This window comes from Rhipicephalus sanguineus, chromosome 1 (genome assembly GCF_013339695.2).
Source record: "Rhipicephalus sanguineus isolate Rsan-2018 chromosome 1, BIME_Rsan_1.4, whole genome shotgun sequence".
In the NCBI taxonomy this organism is placed as follows: domain Eukaryota; kingdom Metazoa; phylum Arthropoda; class Arachnida; order Ixodida; family Ixodidae; genus Rhipicephalus; species Rhipicephalus sanguineus.
The window spans coordinates 119,472,415-119,496,706 of record NC_051176.1 but is presented as its reverse complement, the minus strand read 5'-3'; the positions used below and the strand labels follow the sequence as shown (position 1 = coordinate 119,496,706).

The following is a 24,292-nucleotide window of genomic DNA, read 5'->3' as shown; positions in this document are numbered from 1 at the left end:
ATAGATGCGTATTATGATGCATATTGCAGCGTGCGCGCGCTCTCAAGCTCGGAGCACCTCCCCCCCCCCCCCCCCCCCCGCCAACCCCGAGCGCCCATCAATATATACATGTAACGCAAGACGCGGTCGGCGCGCGCGAAGTGGGCGGGAGTGCGCGCTACCGAGTTTGGCTAATGCGCCTAACGGCCCGGCGCACTTTGAAGTCGTCCGCGGTGAATACGTATATGTACGTTGCCGCGAGCGCGAACGCACGCACAGACGCGCGGAATAAGTTGAGTGGGTTTGCGCTGAAAACTCGATGAAGTTTCTCTGCGCAGCATTCGAGAACACGCGTGTAGTACACACACGGACGTGCTGTGTACACGGGACGCGGTCTGAGCGCGGCGACGGCCGCCAAGAACCGCTATCGAGAATTGATGGGCTCTCGAGAGTGCTGGCAGGTGCAGACAGCGAAGAAGACATCGGGCTCTGATTCGATAACCATAGCTAACGCTATGCCGTGAACACTCGTCGACAGCCAGCGGCTCGTGTGTCAAATGCGCACCGGCGATAACCCTCACGTCGAAATGATTGTTTAAGAATCAGATCTAGCCTTTCAGCCTTTCTTTAAGCACCGTGTTTCGTTATGAGTGCTTCAAGCGAGGCAGTATGCGAATAGACTCAGAAAAGTTCAGCATAACGCGATTTTTTGTGTTTCCAAAAGTTTCCAGGCATGCCTTATAATTACGCGGTGTTCTTTTTTAAACTTTATTTGTTTAGAATGCCACGATGCATGGAACAGCGTTCAGAATACAGAGAGCATGCATATCACTACACATGTTATCTTCATGCGCTACTGAAATTACCGAATGAAAAAAAAAAAAAAACAGGAGAGACGACCTGATGATGATTGTCAATGTTGGGCGATAGCGCTTCAGCATCGCAGGCACGCTCGTAGGCGCGCACGCTCGCACAGACACACACGGCGAACAAGCAACCTTGGGAAAGAAGGCATGGAGGTGTTTGCTTTACCAAATGAATTGTGCTCTCGATGACATACGTTTTTGCACTAAATTTATTTCGGTAGAGCTTGTTGTTTTACAGTGCGTTGTTTGCAAAGAAGGGAGGAAGCAGTCAGCGCATCGGTGCGTATGAACCAGTGGCGGATCCAAAGGGGGTGGTAGGTAGTATACGGTGGTGGAGGAGTGTTGCGTCCCGTCCCGGTCGCGCTCGTTGGGTAAGCTTCGCGCAAACTTATCTCCACAATACGTATAGCTTTTCAGTATGATGTCACTCGGTTAGATACCACACTTCTTGGTCGGTCAGATGCTTGGGTCAAATGGCTAGGAGTTAAGCGAAGTTAAACGCATTTAAAAATGCCATTGGTAACGTCTCGGCAACGTGAATGACATAACCCAATGCAGGCTGCAAGCAGCTTAAAACAAGTTGTCATGACAAATCCTACTCATTACAATGTAGATCGAAATGCTTATCATATATCTGTCTAAAATGTCGATTTAGCTCATGAGACTCGAGCCATTTCGCCGGTTGCGCCTTATTGACGAAAGTCCTGCTTTCATACTAGAGGAATCAAACCACGGCGCTATTTGCGAGCTCACCGTTCTCATCTGTAGAGCTGTAACTCGGGCGTTTTTTTTTTTTTTTGTACCATACGACGGCTGGGAAGTTTAGTGTGGCATGGCACGTGAAGCATGGGTTCACTCTGAACAGCGCCGCGGTCAAACGACTGGCCATGCATCAGCCGGGTGGCCTACAGAAAACATTAACGCAGCTTCGTATTAGTGGTACCAAGCCTGAAGGAAGTGCGGATTTGGGCGGCCTTCTTTGGTTCGCTTTATTTTCCGCTGACTTCCTCTCTTTCCTTCCTTTTCTCCCATCTTTCTTTTTTGTCTCTGTTTATTTCTATTCTGTCTTTCTCACTATATGTATTTCTTCCTCTTTCTCGCTCTTTCTATCTTTCTTTCCCTTTCTTGCCTTTCTTTCTATGCCACGTTTGACTCTCTCCCTTCCTCCTTTCCCTCCTTCTCACCCTCACTTCCCTTTCCCACCCCCTTGCTATGCGATACTATACTATACTAGGCTATGCTATGCTTTGCTTTGCTACCGTGCCTGGATAGCCGAGTAGTTACGACGCTCGCCTTCGGATCGTGGGTAGGCGGGTTCGAATCCCGCCTAGCCAAGAAATTGTTTTCGCGAAAAAAATTTTCTCTTTCTCTTTCTTTCTCTGTCTCTGCACTAATTCTCTCGCGCATAAGAGTTATTGCATCCCACGCCGGACAAATCGGCGCACGTGTTCTGGGAGCGAAGCGGAAGAGGAAGAAGAGAGCGCGTGTCGGTTCATGATGATGATAGTTTTCTGTCGACGACTAACGGCATAACGAAAAGTTTAAGAGCTCTGCTGTAAAAAAAGAGCTACGGGACGATCGATCTGATGCAGGCAGAGCAGGCTTCATCTGGGCCCGTATTCACAAAAACGTCTTACTCTAAAAATTTTCGTAAGAGAATATTTCAGCTAATCACGATTCGGTATATATCATTAACGAAGCCGGCTGACCAATGAGAAAACGCACTTACGAAAGAGAACTTTTGTGAGTTCAGCCCCTGATGCTCGAGCAAGACAGCGACATTTGTACTTGATCATACAGCGACACTTGTGTCGGTAGAACGTATATAGAGAACCTGCTCTCACGCAAGTAGGCCGTCGTGTATACAGATACGAGCGAACAGGATTGTCGTACCTTTGCGGGAGGGAATGGGTCATATCGATATAAACGTTGTTCTTACAATACGCAGCCGCGCGAAACGCGTATGTCTGTGTGTGAACTATCTTTCAGCGTGTAAATCACGGCATATATTAGTTATTGTCGTTACTGAGAGTGACATGAGAACCATGCTTTGTTTGAGTGTTTGTTTTTCTGGGAGGCCGTAGGGAAAGTTTATAATGGAACGCCTACATGCAGGACACGAACACTGTAGTATCGATTACATGGTTAACGGGTCATATAAGATAGATAGCAATCAGGTCATGCAATAGGAGAAGAAGATTATCATTCGAGTATTACAGAGACGCGAACGCCGTGCACCACAAGAAATAATAATACGCTGTGACAAGAGTGATAAATTTGCAAGCGTTAGGACGGAGTTGGCTGGCGCAAAGCAGGGGTAATTAAACTTTTATCATAAAATGATGAAAGCCCTTCAGCGCTTCTTTGAAGAGGCTGCTGTTTGTGATGAGTACTGACTGAACTGCATCTAAAGTGTCGATAAAGGCAACTTTATCTACACTTTATTATTAAATTTGCCTTTATGAGTAAAGGCAACTTAATTTAATGGCTTAGACTCACGCGCACACTGATTGGTGGTCTCCTATAATCTCCGGGCGGACCTCGCCAGACGTCACTACAGAAGTCGGTCGAAGCGCTATCGAAGTTTTGACGTATGAGTGGCCTTGTAAACAATATGTGCTTCTCCCGTCCCGCAACTCCTCTACTTTTTTTTTTTTGCTCACACGCATGTGCTTTATTTCACCTCTATTCCTTCCGCCTTCCTTTCTCTCTTCTCTATTGTAGGGTAGCAAACCAGAAATTCCTCTTGTGGTTAGCCTCCCTGCCTTTCCTTCATTTCTCTCACTCGATACTTCTCCTATAGTATTCGAATGTCAGCGTTGTTATGCCGCCTGGTGATTGCATTCACGAAGTTATACTCGTTCCACATCGAAATGGCCGGCACACGTACGTGCGACTCCTGTGGCACCGAAGAATCTACTGAACACGTCCTTGCTTTCGTTCTCGGCACGACGTCCAGCGCCACCCTCTCAGGACAGCATTAAACTGGCTAGACAAATCGGAAGCCTAGATCCTTTGAATATGGCCTTGTGCGTCCATGGCGCAGACAACCGGGGGCCTTGCTAGCGTATTTGAAATCGCGGCAGGTCTTTGCGCCTATTGATATAGTTAGTTGGTGAGCACCTTCAAGTGTGCACGCTACTAGTGCCCAACGCAAACCGACTACCCCATGCTCAGCTAAGAACTTTTGATCATATGGGACCTCTTTTTAGTTCATAAGCAGTGTTCATTGTAAACCAATGTCCGTTGGCACACAGGGAAGATATATTATCGATTGCCAGCTGGTCAGTAGTGACAGCGACCGTAATCTTTAAAAAAAAAAAAAAACACGAAGCTTTTCGTTTAGAAGAGCGTTCTTCATTTGTACTGCCGCTATGTAGTTTATGTAATATCGATATTGTTCGCATTGTTGTTTTGAAAAAGACTTAAAGTGCCGTGGCATTGTTTTGATTGCACTATGTGATCACATTGTTCTTGGTGAATTAATTGTTCCTGTGCTCTCTCCTACAAAACTACGTGCAAAAGTGCTCAAAAGCCTACAGCCAAGGAGTAGCTTGCGCCGTATTTGGGCTCCAACTTTGCTTGTCGTCTCAGATCGTTGGCGATCATTATGCTTGTCTATGACGCGTATTTTGTTCGAGCATAAAAGTCTGACAAAGTGGCCCGCAATCCTCGTCCAAATAAAGTGCCACCTTCGGTTCGTTGCCATGGTGTCGAAATAGCTGTTTATTAAGTGCATTTTACGCCGGAACCTAGCGTTTCACGGGATAAAGTTAATACTTTAGGCGTCAATTTTTAGACCATTATAACAGGTTGAAAAGGTAACGAAACTTAGTATCGCCACAAGGGGGAAAGAATGAATGCGGTAGCAACGAACTGGAATGTTATACGAAGTAAGGCTAGCAGCTAACTCCTTAAGGATCCGATCTCGCGTAACCCTACAAAACGCTGACGTAAGGGAATACGGCCGCTCCAGGTAGCCAAGCGGTTGTCGTGTTGTCTGTCCTCTCAACGCGAAGTAAGCGGTAAGATCACAGAATGCACAAGGGTAGGAGCCGTCTACTGATGTCTGTCGGGATAGCGACCGCGCCCTTTTGATCAAAGTTCGCAGTTGCTGCCTAAAAGACGCTACCCCCCCCCCCCACCGGCACCCCTTCATGCTCATTCTCCCGACGGGGTGTTTCCTTTCTGCTTGAAGAGCCATCGACCGCAGCCATTGCACGCAGGGAGATGCATGCGCCCTTCGCGCGAAGGAGATGGCCGGCTCATTTCATTTCTGCTTAGGCCACCTTCGTCGGCTGCGCTCGCGCACTTTTGCTCGCACGTAGAACATACAACGCCCCGGGCGATTTTATCAATGTCGACGCTATGCGGAACATGACGGCGATGGTGATGGCAAACCGAGAGTGTCCATATAATTGCTGTCGCAATAAAAAAAAAAGAAAATGGGCGAATACTCGTCGAATAAAGTGGAAAAAAGTACAGATATTGCACAAGCAAAAAATTCGGGAAGGTGACGGCCGGTGAGAACAAACGTGAAGCAGGTAGCAACAGACGGTGGTTAATGTTACCTCCCTTGTCAACATCGCTACCGCTGGCTGAAACAAAATTACAAAATATACATCCATGTAACAAGCGAAGGGGAATGGATCGAGGGGCATCAATTATAAAAGTCAGGGCATCCCTACAAACAGCGCCGCCCTGTCAACGGATGAGAAATAAAAACGGAACAAGAAATGTAATGTGAACGCGGCATCACATTGCGAAGCCAGCACCCCACCAACGTTTTCGAGAACGCATCTCGGCAACTTTCTTCGCGATGTTACGCATAGCGAGCGGGTCGCGGTGACTTTGAAGTCTGACACTGAGTGCACACGCCTATAGCTGCTCGAAGTATATGCGATTCCTTTCTTAACTCTCGACTTATCGCATCTCGCGAAGAAAGCAGGCGCCTTCCTGCTGAAGGTAGAACTAGATTTCAGGATAAATCTCGTCAGGGCGTCGTGGAAGAGAACCTTCCTCCCGGCATCCGTTGCGCGCACTGTACTGTCGTACACAAGGCAGCCGCGGAGTGAACCAGCATTCCTCGGCGCTCGCTCTGAGCCGACGGCATAAACATATTTACCCCTTGTTTATATGGCGCCGTAATGGGCTTCTCTCGAGCATGCGGAGTGCAGCCTTGTTGAGAGAAGCCACTTTGCTGCTCGGTGCATATACCATGAAAACGTGATTCTTGTCTCTCTATTTTTTTTTTTATAAGCTCATACTTGTTTTGTACACGGCTTGCGATCGTATAAGCTCCAACGGGCAGGGCTAGCAGCTGAGGCATACATCGGTCCTGGAGTGAAATTGGATGAAGGTGTTACGCAAATCTGAGTCCTTCATTTTTTATTTCATTGGGAACAAACGGCACATTTAAAAAAAACATATTTTCGCTACGCTAGCAATGCATGCGTTCCCTATTACGCAAACACAATTTATCATTCCAGCGATGACTCAGATGCGCAGCGACGAGCAGATCAGGGAGAAGTCGATGTTGTGTCAGGGCTGTTTATTTCTCGCGCAGCGGTGTTCTTTTGTTCCGTAGTTTATCGTTTAGTGGCGGTTTGATATCCGCGGATATGAAACGCAGCGAAGAAGTGTGGATTTGGTTGTGCTGCTGCTGCTCCGTGTGGCATTAGCACTCAGTGGCGAAGCTATTCCCAGAACACCTCTAGTAGGCAACAATGTATTTTTTAACTGCGGAGCAGTTTACGGGACTGCCCTGCCGTCGGCTCATGTCTCGCGTTGGCGTCACGCAGGTCCCACGTTTGATACACATAAGCGGAGCAGGCTTGCGCGTTTGGAAAGCCAGCGCGCGCTTGCCCGTCGAAAGGGTAATTCGCCTGTCGGAGCCAGCGAAGCGACAGCGAAGCGGCAGCGAAGCGGCAGCGCCGGGAGTTAGACACACATCTACGGAAGAGAGAACGAAGGCGAAACGCCAGCGCCGGGAGTTAGAAGTACCGTTATCGGAGCAGCAAACAGTAGAAACCGCAGTAGGAAGGAGACCATAGGACAGGAAATATATGATCGCAAAACATGTCGCATAATCACACGCAAAAAAAAAACAGAAGTCGATGATAAACCCAAGGGAAACACAGGCGAGTCAATGTTCCGCAGTTCGTATGCAGCTTTCACTTGGGGTGAAGCCGGCTTAGATTTTTTTTTAACAGCGAAGCTGTTCTTGGTCGAGCCTTTCATGTCCGGGATTCGTGGTAACGCTTGTGGGCATCATAAACGGGTATGCGCCACAGACATTGGGTAAGTTACACTACTCACCACTGGTCAGCTAAATATGAAGGCAACAGTTAGCCCAACAAACGGGTATGTGCCACAGAAATCTGTGCGCGCTATCAGAAAATTATCGTCATGCACCTCAGGACTTACAATAAAGTTTCGCATCCACCCATCCATCCATCATATACGCGTATGTGCCACAGAAATTGGGTAAATCCCACTGCACACAACTTCCACTAAAACAGGGAAGAAGGCGACAGCCCAACAAATGGCGTGTGCGTTACCATAGCCACACCACTGTCACGTGATACATTGTGGTTATAAAACGTGGTGGCTATACTACCATCGCAAAGCTTAACAAAGACTGTTTAATAAAGAGCAGCGATGCAACATATCAGAGCATCTTAAGCGAAGGCTTCTTTGTAAACCATGTGTAATCAGAGTGGTATGGTCAAGATTCAATAAAACAACACTACCACCTCAAAGCTAAAACAAACAGTGTTTAACAAAGAGCAGTGATACAACGTATACCTGAAAGACTTGCAAAACATAGAAGTGCGTTACTCTGACGAAGGGAAGGCCACCAACTTCGCTGTGTCATCGGTGTCTGCAAAGCGGAGCTGGTTGAATTTTTTTTTCTTAATGCTGACGGCTAAAAACACGGCCGGCTTGTTCTTCACAGAGATAATGTTGATCTGCGCTGTTTCCTGACTTATGCGTTGCGCGTCGCAGCTGTTTTGGTCTTCTTGATGAAGTTGACTTATCCTTTGTTCGCAAAACGCGAAGGGAGCGGTGCCTCTTAGGCCTAAAAGGGGGAATCTGCGGAAAGTTGGAGCGAACGACGAAATCATCATAGTCGCGCTCGTGTAAGCTTGAGCGATGAATGCCGGAAATGGGTTCCGTTAGCAAGGCAGAACGCGATACACCTGGATTGATGGAGCAGCCGGATAAAAACGGACAGAAAATTACAGTCGCACGTATACCTCGCCCACCTCGTCAGTATAGGCTGTATGGCTCCGAGCCAATTGTAGTCGTTTTGTTTCCTCAGTGTCGATGTTGGCACCGATCAACTAACATTAGGAGTATTATACGCTGAACTTACGAGGGAAGAAAGAAAAGTAGAGCACCGCCCACTCGCGGCCTTCGTTTTTCTCTCAGTGTTAGAAATTTACGGAAAGAAAACGCGTTCGTGATTGAGACGTTTTATTTGTTGCTTTCAGCACCCGATTCATGTTGTGACTGTGAGAGACAAGGGACAAATAAAAGGAATTAATAAACACATACATGTATAAAGCATCCCCTCTTTTGTATACGTCAAATAAAGACTCCGTAGGCAGTCATCTCCTCGAGTAATACCACACAAGGCTTTAACGGCGGGTGAAGCATTGTGAGCTGGGAACGATATGGGCAAACACCGAAAATAAGCCGTGTGTTCGTTATTGTCAGAGGATTCATTATGTCGCTCTCATATTATGCTGCGATAGCAAATTACTTTCTTTCAAGCATACGCTTGTAACTTGACTCACTACAGGGAGAAAAAGAATTAAAGAAAAAAAATAAAGAATGAAGCACGTGGAGGTGCGTCGTAAAAGGTGCCTGCGGCTGCCGCCGACGGTATTCTCGCTAGGGCGCGCAAACTATTCGCCGCTATGCCGAGAGCCACGAATATTGCCGAAACTACGATGCTCCCACACGAAGCTGCGCCATTGTTCACCCAGCCGCGTGTTCTACCCAGCAGTTTCACACAGCGAGTGTTCAAACACGATAAAAAAAATGAGTCATTGTTATGTGGGAAGCGACCAAAAGAGATCTTATACTGCACCGCTCTTGCCACGTGGGGATGGTGTATAGAATCTGTGCTCTCGAGTACTTTTAGAAGCCTGATTGGTCTCTCCTTTCTTTCTTTTTCCTTGCCCGTAATAAATGTTGCCGTCGACTTCTATTAAACGTACGTTATCGCCACGTCCACCTCGCTGTAATGATTTACTCTCGCGTTTAGCGCAAGCCGGCACATAGTATGTCAGCATGAGTAAGCTTTCCTCGTTGATGCGTGTCGTTTTCCTCTTTCTCTCTCTCTCTCTCTTTTCTAACACGTAAACCCATAGAGGGCTTTTTTTTAGTACACAGCATTCTTACAGCGGTTGAGACTTCGATTAGTATTATATTTATAATCTGACAGCAAGTGTCAGCATCCTTTTGTCTAATTACCGAACACCTACGATCATTGAGAGTTTTATTGCGAGCGGTATTCACAAACTAAGATAAAATTATGGCTTATATTCACAGAGTAATTTGTACATTATACATAGACCGATTCACGAAAATGGCACACTGCCGATAGTATATCGAAATTTAACTAGAGAGTATGGCCGGGCCAATCGGCACAACGTTCTTACGAATGAAAACGTTTTGTAAATTCGTCATATTGAGCCAAATGATTTTCTGGAGATGTTTTCTTTTCTGCTCGAACTTTTTACTTCATCAATAAGCAAGCAAGCCAGAATGACCCAGTCGACGATCTGCGTTGTGAATGCTTTCCTACCGCCCACGCCGCATATACGATTTCGCGAAGTCCAGTAAGTGAGAACATCCGAAAATCCAACGCATGATGGAGCCAGTGGCACATGTGCGACGAACTACGAATTTGCATACTCAAAATCTCTAGAACACTGGTCCTTTTCAAGACCTCAATAATGTTCTTGTCATGTCATGTCATGTCATGTCTAGCACACTGGTGCCATGTTAAGCTAGCTTTGCATGCCCAAAAACATTTATACGGAAAGAGGCCCTCGTAATAAGAAAATATTTTGAATCAGTGGTATAGGCGACAAGTCTGGAAATATACATGTACCAGTAGTTGCTCTCACCTGACAATGCCCCAACGATCTCATTTCAATAACATTACTGAAGACTACGTTGAAGTAACACTTCAACCGAGTTCGCAAGCCGCATCGCTTTAATCTTTAATAGCGGTACTTCATATTTTCATTTGGCGTAACTGGTGCAGTGACGTCAGTGTGAGTGTTCCTTGCTTTGAAGGCTCCGTATTCGCGGACAGAACTTCTGATATCACCGTACCGTACACGTAAAGCTGAGACGACGTCGTGTATAAGGGTCTACCTTACCGTATATACGCCTACCAACGAAAAAATCGGGCCATTTTTCGGAGGTGAGTGCATCAACTTGTGACAAGCTTACTTGCTGTGCTCTATGCTGTTGTTTCAAATTCATATGAGTGAGCATTGTAATGAAAGGGAAAAAAAGCCTTATAATGGCGAGAATGGAAGGACAGTGGTCGACAGATATAGAGAAAGAGGGAAACTCCTTAACAGATAGTGAAGATATTTACTTCACCGTGCACCGAGCCCGCATACCTTGATGGTATCGCCGATGCATGAAATGACTTACTCATACACACTATGCCCACTAATGAATTTTTGGCATACTAAGAACACACAGTAGAAGAGTTAAAATTGTACACGGTGGTGTAAAGTGAACTGGGATAAATCATCGTTGTACATTCACTTTAAACTGTACGTCATATGCGATGAACTAGGGACGCCATTGCACCACCGTGGCGTTCTTGCACCGAAGACTGAGAACGCAACTCTTTCGATCTGCTTAAAACCTTTTTTATTTCGTTCATCATGAAATTTATCCTTTGCTGGGCATAGAAAGTCACGACAAATTGATGATTATAAATTTTATGCTCCGGACTCACTCATCGACTTAGAAGGGTACTCATCTGGGCTAGTTGGTAGGAACTAATGGTACGGTTATTCGTGCTCCTCTTAAGAACACGGGAGAGGCTTGTGTCAGTTTGTTCCTGTCTCACGTTCTTAAGAGAAGCGCAAATTACATGATTAAGAGAAGCGCAAATAACATTACCATCACTCATTAATGTACACCTGCTGGTTTTGGATCGCGTGCCCTTCTTCTGAGCCGCGCGGTTTAGTGCCGTTGAATAAACAGTGCACAACGTTCATTGGAGTTCTTAACTGGTGCTATGCACAAGCGTGTAAAGTTGACGGCTCACTCGGATAGCTTGCCGCAGCGGCATACTTACATGGAGATCCCGGAGAGTAAACAGAGAAAGGCAGGGGAGGAGGTCTTGGACCAAGGCTGCTTATCGGACAGTGGTAACAGAACATAGTCACCACGGCAGGGACTGCGAGAAGCAAGAAATAAGGGGGGGGGGGGCGTTAGTACCGACAGTAAAAAGAACAATTTTCAACAACAAAATACAAGTATGCGATCTTACCCCCTACGCTGATATAAATGACGAATTCTCCGCGCATATGTAAAGAAATCCATCCTCAACGTCAATCTTTGCATCCGCGTTGGCGTCGAAGCGAGGTACAAACACCAAACCAAATCAAGTTAGTCTGCGTACAATACAACTTAAAACAATGAATTAGACTTGTTTTCTAGTACTTATATCACGATTATAAGAACGAAAATCTTGGCCCCGGGAACTCGGGAAACGACTGCTGTTTTAACAGCGTCCATCACGTGCTTGGCTACCTGCTCGTAATTTCAACTCTCCGCCGACTTCGCTTAAGATAATCCTTTACAAAGAACTCGTTTGGTCAACCCCACAATACGCCTCCGTTATTTGGGACACCGGCCGCTATACCCTTTTTAACGCAACTGAAAACGTTAGAAATCAATCCACTCGTGTTATTCTTTCCAATTACTCACGTCATGTCATTGTCACGACGGTGAAGACCAGTTTAAACCTGACCGGTCTTTCAAAGAGTCGTAAGCGTTCCCCGCCTGTATCTCCCAAGAAAAATTATCATGAAAACCCTCTTTTGAGGAAAAAGAAAACCGTATTTTCACCCCTGTCTATATATCAGCCTGGTCAGACCACAGCTTTAACGTAGCCTGCTTGCCATACGAACTTGTTCAGGGCCGACTGCGACCGCCCTTTTGCTTCCTTCGCTCACCTACGATTTTAACGAATTGAAATCTGCTTTTTATCATGCTTTTTTGCTTAACTGGAAACGTAGTTTTAGCACTCTTCTATGTAGCACATTTGGGCCTTGAGAATAATCGAAATTAATAAATAACCAAATAAATAACTAAATAAATACGCTACAACGGTTCCTCGGTCAACCGCGGTTGCAACCACAGCAGAGGCAATGGCGGTCAGCCAATGACAGGCAACCCCTGCAAATGGTGTGCTAGTTGGCAATTAAACATTACTGTTTAAAATATTTATGAGTTTTTCATCAGCATCATCAGCAGCCTATGTTGTGCCCACTGCAGAACGAAAGCCTCTCCCAATTATCTCCCATTGGGAGAGGCCCTCTCCAATCTCCTATGTGACGTGATTCCATTTATTGCCTGCAAATTTCCTATTTTTATTAACTGATCATCGGTTATCTGTTCTTTGCATTATACGTCACCTACCCAGGTCCGTCGTTTTAGCCTAATGTCCACTAGAATATCGGCTACCCCCTTTAAATGCGAAGCATTTCTTGGCGAACCAAAGGCACCTTGGCCGTATCTATCTTTCCAGCCATCTATCTATACAGCCGCCTACGCCTGCGTTCTCTCGTATTCGTTTTCTTAACTTGGCATGTACTAAAATTGGCATAGCAGGACACGAGTGCATGGCGAACATGAATGACAGGTCATAACCTGAATTCCATGGAATATCTGTCAAGTACGTCAAGAAACCCTTTCCCATCGTCACGTGTGGCGCATACCTGCACACCACAGGCCGTGATATGCGGGCATACGCTACACGTGTTTGTATGTCAATGTTTACAATCTTTATCAACACAGGAACAGCCGAAATATAAGTTGAGAAATTTGCAAGAAGACACTTTTCGTGGAGTAAACAAGAGAAAGAAATTCTTTTTCTCATTGTTGTCGATTTTAATGCAGACGTCACAAAAGCCGACAAACGCTGACAAACGTGCGGCAGCAAGCCTCAGCAACCAACCACCCGGTGCGTGTCGTATATAAAAATAATTGCATCACGTGAGCAGTTGTGGTGGTGCTTTTCTAACATCAATTGTGGTTGCAGTGTTGGCTCTCCGCTGTTATAGCAATGTAATAAACATCACGTGTGTGCTACTGTGACTCGGCAAGCTAGTCTAGCGTTGCTCGGCCCCGCAGGAATGTTGATAATGTGGATGCATGATAATGTTGATGCAAAATAATGTTGATGTATGACATGAATGACTTGAGATTAAATGCCGGATACGCATGTCAGATAGCGAGGCATGGATAACATGTCATGTCATGCACGACATAAAGAGCATGTACACATAATGCAAAGTGCATGATATTAATGTATGACGTGACATGTATGCATGATTTGCCGGACATGAAGTACATGTCATGCATGCGTGGAATGGCATTACTGAGAGCGTGATGAGCGCGTGATGTGACGTGAAAGACAGGCGCTTGCATTCATGTACAGTTTGTGCGCGCACGATGATAACTACAAGTGAAGTTGTACGAAGCACGTTAGGTCGTCTTCTCAGCAGCAATTTATAGTTTCACGTGACTGTAGCGCTCGGCGAATGTGAGTAGAACGGGGCGCGGAAGCGTGATGCGCGATGCTCCATTTCAGAGCGATTCCCGCGAACTTTACAAGAACATCGCAGTAGTAATGAAACTTTAATGCAAGAACCATTTTGAAATGGCATATTTGGTTCAACAAAGCTTGTGGTCGTGAAGGTTAGTTTGGATTGCGTTCAGGAATTGTAAACCACCGTTAATAGTCTCACTTTACAGGGAGCCAAGTTCATAGAGAATTTCGTTCATAAAGGAAATTTAGGAAATTTCGTTCGTAAGGTACCATGGCTGGCTCCATTCGGTGGTATGAAGTTCCCAACGGTACTTGTTAAGTACCTATCCTTGCGAGCCGCTCAAGTGAATAAATAATATCGGAGCAAGTACAGTTGAACGCAGCCATTTATCGAAGCCCGCTGTCTGCCAAATTGATGACTCCTTCACTCAGGAGCATTGAAGATGCATGTGAGACTGATGTAACGAAAGCGAGGACACTATATTTTTCAAAAGGGCACTAGGCTTCCTACCTCGTCCATACTGACGTCTACAGCTAGCAAAGCCACTAAAGCTCGTGCCCGTTTCTCTTCTTCTACATCGGGACTTTCCTGCAGGAAATAGAGGAAAAGTTCCTTAACGACTTCACGCCATTTTCCCCGCCGCCGGCACGATTCGTCTACCCTGTTGTCCTTTAGTTTTGCCTCCTTGTCCCACTTAGGAGTTTTCCGAGTTTAGCCGTTTCCCCGGACACTAAAGAGGTATCACAGAGCTACAAACTCAATACTGCCATCGGTCACAGCAGAGCTTCCACTCGAACGAAATGTTGTTCGAGACCCGCTGAGGCGATCCAGCTGATCACTTTGCTCGCTCAGCCGCGGTTGAGGTCAGCCGTGGCTCGCGACAGGTTCAATGAGAAAAACAACTCAAACAAAAGCGAGGTTAGGAAAAAAGCAAGAGGTATCCACCAGCCAGGGGCCTTCGTTGGGCCGAGCAACAGTGAGGAATTAGGAATCTCTCCGCCTTCTCCGGAGAGCATCCCCCCCCCCTCCGCATCGGCCAGGATGCCACGCGCTGACCGCTCGCGGTCGCTCAGATCGTTAACGACTGCTAATTGATTAATTACGCTCTGAGCCTGCCAGCGCGGCTGCGTGGGCCACTGGCGCTTTCTGCCCTCTTCGCACACGAGAGTGGACCCGCTTCTCCCCAATTCCTGTGTGACCACACCTTCTCCCCTCGTCACCGAGTTCTCTCGTCCCATCTCCCCAATTACGTACGGCGGTTCCGTGTTCCTGCCGACGGTGTGCCAGCGCCCGCGCGAACTACACCCCTCCCCCTTTTGCGAGCTCCCTTCTCGCTCCGGGAGCGCCCCTTGTCGAGTTCTCGCTCACATCACGTACACAGTGTTGCCGACCTGCGGCCGCCTGCGTACCCGGCCGCGCGGGTGAATTGGAAAAACTATAGGTGGGCGGGAACGCGGGAATGAAAATGGTTAGCGAGGTGGCGCCGAAGTGACCCTCGCGCGGCCGGCAGGCTGCAAGAAGAGGCGGCGTGGCCTGATGAGTTGAATTAGGGAGCGCGGGCGCGCAGTGCACAGCGCGCCTCTGGCGTTCGCGCACAGCGCTTGTCGCGCTCGCCCCTTCGTTCCCGCTCCCTTTGCTGCGGTTTCTTTCCTCCGCCCATCGGGCCACGCTAACTCGGATCCGACCGCGCCGCTGCCGGTGTGGGCCCAAGGCGCGCTCCCATCGTTGCGGGCTCTCGTGGGGACACGATCGAAGCGAGAAAACGAAATGAAGCAAGAAAGCAGGTGGACGAACGGAAAGAAAAGAATCCCGCGATATAGGATCAGCTAAGGTGCTGTCTCTGGTCGCGTGGGACGCAGATTAGCTGCGTGTGTGCATGTGTAGACTGGCCTCGGGCCACTGCGATTAGCGCTGTCGTCGGGTGTTAATCAACTCGAGCACGTCCCATGAACTTCGTTTGATGATTTCCTCCAAGTGTGAAGCTAACAATTCCTCACCACAACTCTCCGGACGCATGTTACTTTATTGAGCTCGTGAAACAGCGCTGCCAAGATAAATCTTGTACGCGTATGTAACTTGACAGTAAAAGAAACAGGAAGGCCCATATTTATGCCCCTTAGGAACATTCTTACGTTTGGAGATACTAGTTCGTCGGTTCAACTACTAAGAGTGCCAGCATTGTCTGTCCGCTTTGTGTGCGGGGTAACACTGAATACTCAGCGATGCTTGTACCTTTTCTCACGTTTTGGCTCATATCAGTCTTCTGTGCTTTCCCGTGTACTACAAGTATAGTCGTTCCCTGGCACCCATTGCCTACCTTACCTGCACAGTCTGCACTTAAACATGAACTTCTTTCAGAACCTTCTTGCATCTAAACCCTTCTTGGTAATCGGTTTAGAGTTTTCAATCTTTTTCTATCATAAAGAAGCTTTCTTCGTTGTTTCTTTTCCTGTGTCAAGCGCCGAGTGGAACCGCTTTCCCTATTCCATCGCCTGCATCGAGAACGCGTCGTCATTCAAAACTGCCTTTACAAATTATGTCTTGAATTCATTTCCACGTCTGCTACACTAGTTTGTTTCAATCTATTTGTTATCTGTTGTGCTCACCCACTCTGTAACGCCCTTTTAGGCCTTAAGCGTACTGAAATAAATAAATAAATAAATTAGTTAATAATTCATCAATTAACAATACGCTTTCAGGAAAGCCGCCTCCACTCATCTCAACTATACAAAGCAAAAATTTTCCGTCGTGATATTTACTTCATACAGATCGTATTTGTTGTGCCTTCGCTAATTGAAGCTTATGTATTAAGCGGGGTACTGCTGCTGACCGCACTGCTTTCTATATGACAATCATGCGACTTCGTGTATGCAGATTGAGTGACGTTGTAGTTTCATTATGGCACGCACTTTGCAGCGCGCGTGCGTTGTTATTACAGGCAAAAGCGGATGAACTTTGTTTCACAGGCTGAATTCGTTGAGAAGCAACGTTGGTGCTGGGGCTGTTCCACGCCGCCGCAGGCCAATCAGCGGCAGCTGGGGGTTAGTTTGATTAACGACGCGGCGGCGACTACGGCGCGGACGAGCGCCGGTGCAACTAATTAGAATTACTCGGCAACGCCGGCACTGCCGGCTTTCCACACAGGGCTAGGAGAGAACGAAACGAAAACGCGGCGTGCCTGGAACACACCGTGTTCACGCGATTGCTCCTCGTGCGGCGGTTGTAAACCGGCGGCATGTCTGCACTTTTTAAAGAATCAACAGCAGCCCGACACTGAGACAGGCTTGACTGGAAGGTTATGGCACCAGTGGGGCCTTATGTTTCAGGTATAGACAAGTACATGGGCCAGGGTGGTAAAAACTAAAAAAGAAAAAAGCTGATAAAAAGTACAAATTGAAGACAATAGCAATATAATAGAATCGCAAGGGCCTCCTTATAATGTCATCAGCTTTAAGGACTTCGTCATCGGTTTCGTCACTACGCCCTTTGTCTTTTCTCTTCTTGTTGCCCTCCTTCGTTACATCGTTTCACAACACAGCTGTTAGAAAGTACAGGCAAAAAGGTAAATCACTACGGAGTTGAGCTGCTAAACACGAAATCGTGGGTTCGAATCCCGGCCCCGGCGGCCGCATTGCGTCGAGGGCAAAGTGCAAATACTGCTTGTGTACTTAACTTATGGGCTTAAATGAAAGAACTCCAGGCGGTCAAAATTAATCAGGAGCCTCCCACTACGGCGCGGCTCCCAATCGTGGGGTGATTTTGGCACTCGAAACCCCCGCATTTAGCTTGCTTAAAACCGCACCCCACTGAAGTGCCGAGAAACGTACTTCGGAAATGCTATTCACCATGTGGCCATTGGAGCGCTTCTCCGCAATGCCCGCGTGTTGAGTTCGCGGAAACGCGGTGCTCGGGACGCCGCGCGAATATACGCAGCCGGAGTTCGCGGAGGGCCGTAAGCGCTCGCGCACGCCTCTGTGCGGCGTAGACTGTCCAGTTCGCTAAAAGCGCGTCGCTTCGCACTGGGTAGGGCAGCCGGCACTGCTGATAAAGCTAATTACAAAACTCGAGCGACCGCCCTTTTATGAAGGCGCTAATGAAGTTTACGCAACGGCCGCCGCACTCTGGGGGAATGAGCCGGTGAGAAAGAGCACAAAGATTAAAGAATGCGGATAAATTATTGGGCACACTACCACGCAGCGAGAAGCACAACGAGGCCGGGGACGCGTGTTTATTATTTTGAAGGAGCGCGAGCGCTTGAAACGACATAGTCATTTAGTTTATCGTGGACCGCGCACTCTTGTGGAGACGTCGCATTTTGCGAAATGAAATCCATGCCGCCCGAGTACATTTTGATAAATTTATAATCGCCCTTAGTGACTCGGGGCTTCCATGCTTCGCTCGTCTTTCTCGTGGAAAGTGAATTACAGCTCACTTCTCACGCCGCCTGTATTTCACAGCTAAGCATCAGGTCACAAATTACTCGCGCTCTTATAAGATCACTCGAGTAAATGAGATAAAGTAAGAAGTTATGAAACAGATTACGAAATTTAACTACGCAACTCATCATTACAATGACGAAAGACGAATGCTTCGTGCCTATAACAAAAAAGTGCACCTTTCTTTTTTAGCCTGCCAGGATATACAAAGTGGTAGGATTTCACTTATGGGTCCCAGCCCCAATACTGCAAGCTCACAGCGAGTGTCCAATTCTGGAAGTTTATCAAGCGACGATCGCAATTTATCGGCGCTCTTTTGTCGCAAATATTTGCGGTAAAAAAATGTAAGTCAACGTTTGTGCTGAATTTCGCATGCGAAGTGCACGCGCTCTGCACTTTATATAATGAAGCGCCTCCGTGTGCACGCCAAAGAGCGACATAACTATCGAAATTCCCGCAATAAAAGACAAGGCGAACAAATATTGCAAAGGACTGAGCACTTCTTCGCGCATCATCAAAAAGAAATCACCGATATTTTAACGTACATATTTAACAGACTATAGTTGCATCGCCCAAAATGCAGATTTGACAGTCACAAACCCACCGGCGCCGGAAATGAGTCTAGTGTTTCGAACAGCAGGCCCGCTCTGACACCATTGTCAGATCGCCTCTGTCCCACAGTGACCATTTTGACATCGTGACTGATCACCCGCGACTCACCTCTCCCCGAACTACAACCCCCCCCCCCTCCCCATTGGTCCCGCTGCTTTTTGGTCGAACCATATTAGGCTCCATTTCCCCAGAAAGAACCGCCTCTTGGCCCGCTTCCTTTGTTGTCGAGTGACACAGTGCTACTTGTTAAGTGACAAGCTACATAGACAGGCGATACTGGACTCCGCACAATGAAATATTCCGGCTCGCTTTATAGAAAAGAGAGCGATCGAGGAGCCCCCCGAAATGTCTCTTTCAGACTATCGCGAGCAGCCTCAGCCGCCGCATAACGTTTGGCGGGAGTGCGCAGGCGCGTAGCTCTCTTGCTAAAGAGTATCGGTGCCCGGCGGGACCGTCAGAGGCGTGCGCTTTCTGATTGATGCCTCGCGTGATGGATCGTTTTCCTGTACATTGTGGCGGCACCACCCGCGCCCGTTTCGCTTACGCATGATACCGCTCTCAATAGAACGCAACATCACTACAAGATTGCATGAAGTATATTGATTAAGAAAATATGGGCGGCGGGGAGCTACCGACCCATTTATCAGAAGCCCAACAGAACTAAGAAGCGACTGTTATACTTTCGCGCGATTTCGGTCGTCCGGTGAAAGTTGTCTCGCCACAACCGGTTGCTTTGTTTTCTGTAGCGTGATCTTCATGTGCGCCCTAGAAAGTTAATTTTCCAGGAGCGCCTGACCATGCCTTTTTGGCGTGTGGTGCCTTTTACACGTTCTTATTGGTTTCAGGTGATTTATTTCTGTACTTTGCTGTCATAATGTCATGCATCCTAATTTTCTATTTTAATCCGTAAGCATTTTTTGGCGAGTATCCCGGGAAATCGGAGCGAAAATCGTGTCCGTATCGCCAAAAAGTGCGGCACCTTGCAACTTTTACATAAGATTCGCGCTGCACTTCGGATAGATAATCACGAACAGCCTCAATGATCGTCAAGATTCAGCGATTCGAAAGCGGCCCTACAATCTTTGCTATGAGCCCTGTGGCACAGACCATACAAACAACTGACCTTCGAGATTAAATGTCTCCGCAATACTTCATTCGAAAAAGGACTTCACGTAACATTTCAGGGGCTGCCAAGTCACTACAGTGTGATATGCAATGAACACGCCGACACTGCTGCCTGATCAGCTCTTCAATGCGACAGGCTAGAGACTAGTACTCCTATCAAGGACTACATGATGCTGCTAGCCAACTTCAAGTGGTGGCACAGGAAATTACTCTGTCCAGTTAGCACACAGCAAGTGGACTGAACAACCAGCACAGAAAAGAGGCCGCTCTGCTTTGTCGTTTATGGCTAAGAGTGACTTTCACAAAGCCATCTTCCTTTCGCATCGGAATGGCTGACAACCCTCTTTGTGGCAACTGTGGTAGCGAGGAGACATTACAGCGCGTCTTCTGCGACTGTCCTCGCTACAATGTGCAGAGACAACCACTCACGGTCGCTCTATCTCGCCTTGACAACAGACCGATGACGGCAGTAACCATTTTGGAATGTCGTCCTGAGAGGTCATCACGGATGAAGGCGACGAAGGCATTGCTCAAGTTCTTGAAGACAACAGACTTGCAGCGGCGGTTATAGACCAATGGCGATATTGTGATTGTGAGGAGCGTGAGTTTGTGCGTGTGTGCGCCCGCTGTCCCTCCTTCCATCTCCCTTTATCTCTACCTCTAACTTTCAACCGCCCTTTTCCCTCTCGCCTGTTTAGGGTAGCATACCAGTATTTCTAGACAGGTATTTGCCTGCCTTTCCTCTCTCTCTCTCTCTCTCTCCTGTTTCTTTATTCCTTCCTAGAAAATGCATGGAGAAGCATATATTGGGAGCGGTTCAGCTTGAGATCCGGAGGTGGGCGAACGGGAAGGTATGGCTGTGGGCCAACTTAAAATTATGGCAGTTGGGCCAACTTGAAAATTTAGGAGTGTGCAAGCTTGAAAGTTTTGGGTTGGGCCAGCCTGACAATATTGGGGGTGGGCCACCTTGAAATTAGGCACTGCGCAATTACACATGTGATCGTTATAACATATTGTAAAGATAGCAGCGGGTGATTGAAAAACAGCTGCGGTGCGGCAAAGAAAAAGAGGATGTGACGGCGTTGCGGCTCAGTAGGTCAGCTTCAAGAGGCTTGTATGTATTCGGAATTTAAAGAGTACAGTTGTGCACGTGATGTCCCACCACACGTGATACCACAAGTCACGTCATCACTCGGCGCTGCGCTCACGTAAGGTGGCACCATGCGCACACACACGTCATCGCCCACGTGGCCGCGCCGGGCGACCCCTTTGACGGCGCGTGAACGCTTACGCATACGTAGACAACTGCTGTGGAGGCTCTGTATAATTTTCATGCGTACAGTCTACTACATGTATAGCTGTATTATTATTATAGGGTGGTAAAAAACGACTAGCCTACTTTCCTGCACTCCGACCTAAGGGCGCCAGGGTGCAATGAAGAGCTCTTCATCGCACCCTGGCGCCCTTTTCTGGGCCCTTTCACCTCATACCGGACAAACACCGTGTAGCTGTATAGGAAGTGATGTGTTAGTCCGTATGCTTTGGTGAGAACTTGGACAGAAATGTGCGTGTTTGAACGTTCTATTTCAAAGTGAACTGCCGCAAGCGAACTGCGACCATGGTATTAACGCGATAGCGTTAGATAGCTCGTTTTGCAGAAATTCCGCCGTCGGCGTCGCTTGCGAGCGAAAAATCGTCCGTGACCGAAAAATCGAGAAAGATGCAAATAAAATAAACAATAAAATTATTCGGTCCCATTGAGGATCGAACCCGGGCCGTTTACGCGACAGTTTCGCGACAGTTTGCGCGACGTTTTTTGTTTCAGTTTGATAAATATTTATTTTACTTGCTCATTTTCCTTTCTGGGTAACTTTATTTCTTTTTTGTTTTTCATTGCCCTCGGCTACTCCATCGGGCGAGGGGCGAGCAACGCTTCCCTACCCTGTTTCCCCGTACCTGACTCCTTGACTGCATCTGTCCAAAGTTCACTGCTGGGTAGTCAGTGTCACAGAGCCAATGGTGTTGCTACATATGTGGCGTAAAGTCTAGCTAATGTTATTCTCACCACACGCTCCATTGTTTTAGCTAGCGAATCTTGCTTAGCTTGGCTTATAGTCTGGGTCGAATTCGCTCATATACTCACTGCAGCGAAACTTTATCGGATACCATCCACAACGGTTGTCGTGTGGTGGCAGCGCCACCATAGTCGGTATGAACTGATTTAAGGGTTCTGGTTGCTATGGACACATATTGCAAAGAGAGGTTCCGGCGCCGCAAGTTACATCGGATGTAGCCACAGTATATTTTCGCATGCGCTGTATCACGAAGCTTTCGCGCAGACTTGTGCGCGTATGACCTTGAGCATAACAAAAAGAAAAATACACAAAATGTTGTAGAGCGTCAGCTTCGCGTGTGTAACATAATTGCTTCTCTCAAAAAAGGAAAGGCGCTGCGAAAAAGACGTTTCAATGGCTTGCTGCGGCAAGAAACCGTAATTTTGATTCTACTTGTACGTCAAGTTAAAATCCTTGCGTTTCCAGCCATCGTTCGTGTAGTTATTCAAGACTGTGCTACAGTAAAGCGTTGTCGGAATGCGGAACTGTAAAACTCATTATCGACATAGTTGAACAGTAAACATTGTTCCTCAAAAGTGCCGGTATTTTGCAGCCTTCGCTATATTTGTACCGACACGGCGCGCCACATTTCATTGACTTTTTTTTTTCTCTACTTTCCCTTTCAGACTGCGCCCGCTCTGTTCTCTCGCCTCAACCAGGTTCACGATCGAAGCACGTGTGCGTGGGTGCTAGAGCAAACAGCGCACGTGACGATCCAGCCTTCCGGTTATCATCCACTACACTTGGAGCCCCCAGCCACGGGGTCGCGCACAATAATGATGTGACTACTGCGCAGGGGGAGGGTCACGCGACTGCAATTCCCAACCTCCCAGTGGCACAAATGCACACGTGGCACAAATGTTATTATCCTGTTGAAGTTTGAATACAACGCTTAGTCCGTCGATTACGCGCATAATCTGACACGAACGCAAGCGGGCCCGGAATCTTACTGCTGCTGCGAATCTTTTTTTGTAGACGGACTTAGTGACGGACAGTGTATAGACGGCTTCGAGATTGCGACTATGTCAGCAAGCCTTCTACCCCAAGAAATTTGAGGGTCAGTTCATTTATCAGCATCTAACACCGAAACAAAAAGCGTGTTTCTAAGTTGTTTGAGAGTACCGAAAGTCTATTTTTACGCAATGAATGCGATAGCAAGAAATTCGAATGTCACAGGAAGAGCTGCAAGCAGCTAGAAACTTTCTGCGCGCTGCTCGAGCACAAAGGACGCAGGAAAAAAAGCACACAAGGCGAGTGCGAACTAACTGCCACAGTTCGACACTTGCAGCGCGCTGCTCAAACACAAAGAAGGAGGCACTAAAAGAACGCACAGGTATAAATGGGACGAGCACGAACTGTCACAGTTGTTACTTCAACTAACCACCACTTTGGCTCTTCTAGCTAGCAGATAACTCCTTTCGCAAACGCGGCCGCTGCAACGAGCAATGTGACCTTCGTGTGGTCTATAGCTTCAGCGCAAACTTTGCGGTGAAAGCACAAGACATTCAAAACTCCCCCTTAAGAGATAATCGCGCGAGCACGGTCGACGACGCCCTGTATGTCAAAGTACAAGTTGAAGGCGCACATCCCAACTCCGGCGAAACACTACCGTTTTAGAGTTGGGGACCCAAGAAATTTGCGAGCCGCCAGGACGCATGCGCAGAACGCAATCCACTTTCGGACTCTTGCGCTCGCGTTGTCCCAAGACCCTGCAGCGCCTTCCTTTGGGCGGCAAACAAAACCGCAGAGTGCAGACCTCAAGAGGAGAATATAAAGACGGCGCTTGGCAGTGGCACGTGAAGCCATGGCTCGCGTTTCCTGCGGGCGTTGATTCTGGTCACTAAGATAAATCTTCATTTGCCTCTAGTTCGTACATATTCCTGAGGCTAAAATTACACCGCAAAGGCACTTCTTTGTCCTTCCTACTTCTTTACTTCTTTGTCCGTGCACCCATCTGAATATAGTTTCATGTCTCCGTGTATCTAACACACTATCATCCTGGTTACACGTTTTGGTTTAGAGCTATTGTGTGCGCATGTGAGGTAAGTTTGCCTTGGGCTTATATATGCGTTGGTTATGAAAGAATAAAACAGTTGTTAGCGCTTGTGTCGTACGTTTCTTTTCTTCATGGGTGTCTTGTTCGTTTGCGCTGTAATTTTAGCCTCTTGATTCTGGTCGTGGTGTAACCTATATACTGTGATTCTGGTTCAGCCGTCTGGATTTTTCCCGCCTGTGGCATAAGTCTACAAGAGCCAAAGCGTTCCCGCTAGCTCGCGCCACCACGAGCCACGGCACGCTCTTCTTTTTCCCTGGCCGACTAGCCGCGAGTGGCGTGG

The 24,292-nt window shown here is 47.5% G+C and overlaps 1 protein-coding gene across 1 annotated transcript in view; it reads right to left on the bottom strand.

The window, feature by feature from the left end:
- Window positions 1-24,292, bottom strand: part of LOC119379068 (homeotic protein ocelliless) — an 83,122-nt gene that overhangs the window by 25,009 nt on the left and 33,821 nt on the right. The window contains exon 2 of the mRNA XM_037648233.2: window positions 11,188-11,289. Within this exon, the coding sequence (XP_037504161.1) occupies window positions 11,188-11,272 (85 nt within the window). The 5' untranslated portion in view covers window positions 11,273-11,289. The remainder of the gene's footprint in view (window positions 1-11,187; window positions 11,290-24,292) is intronic.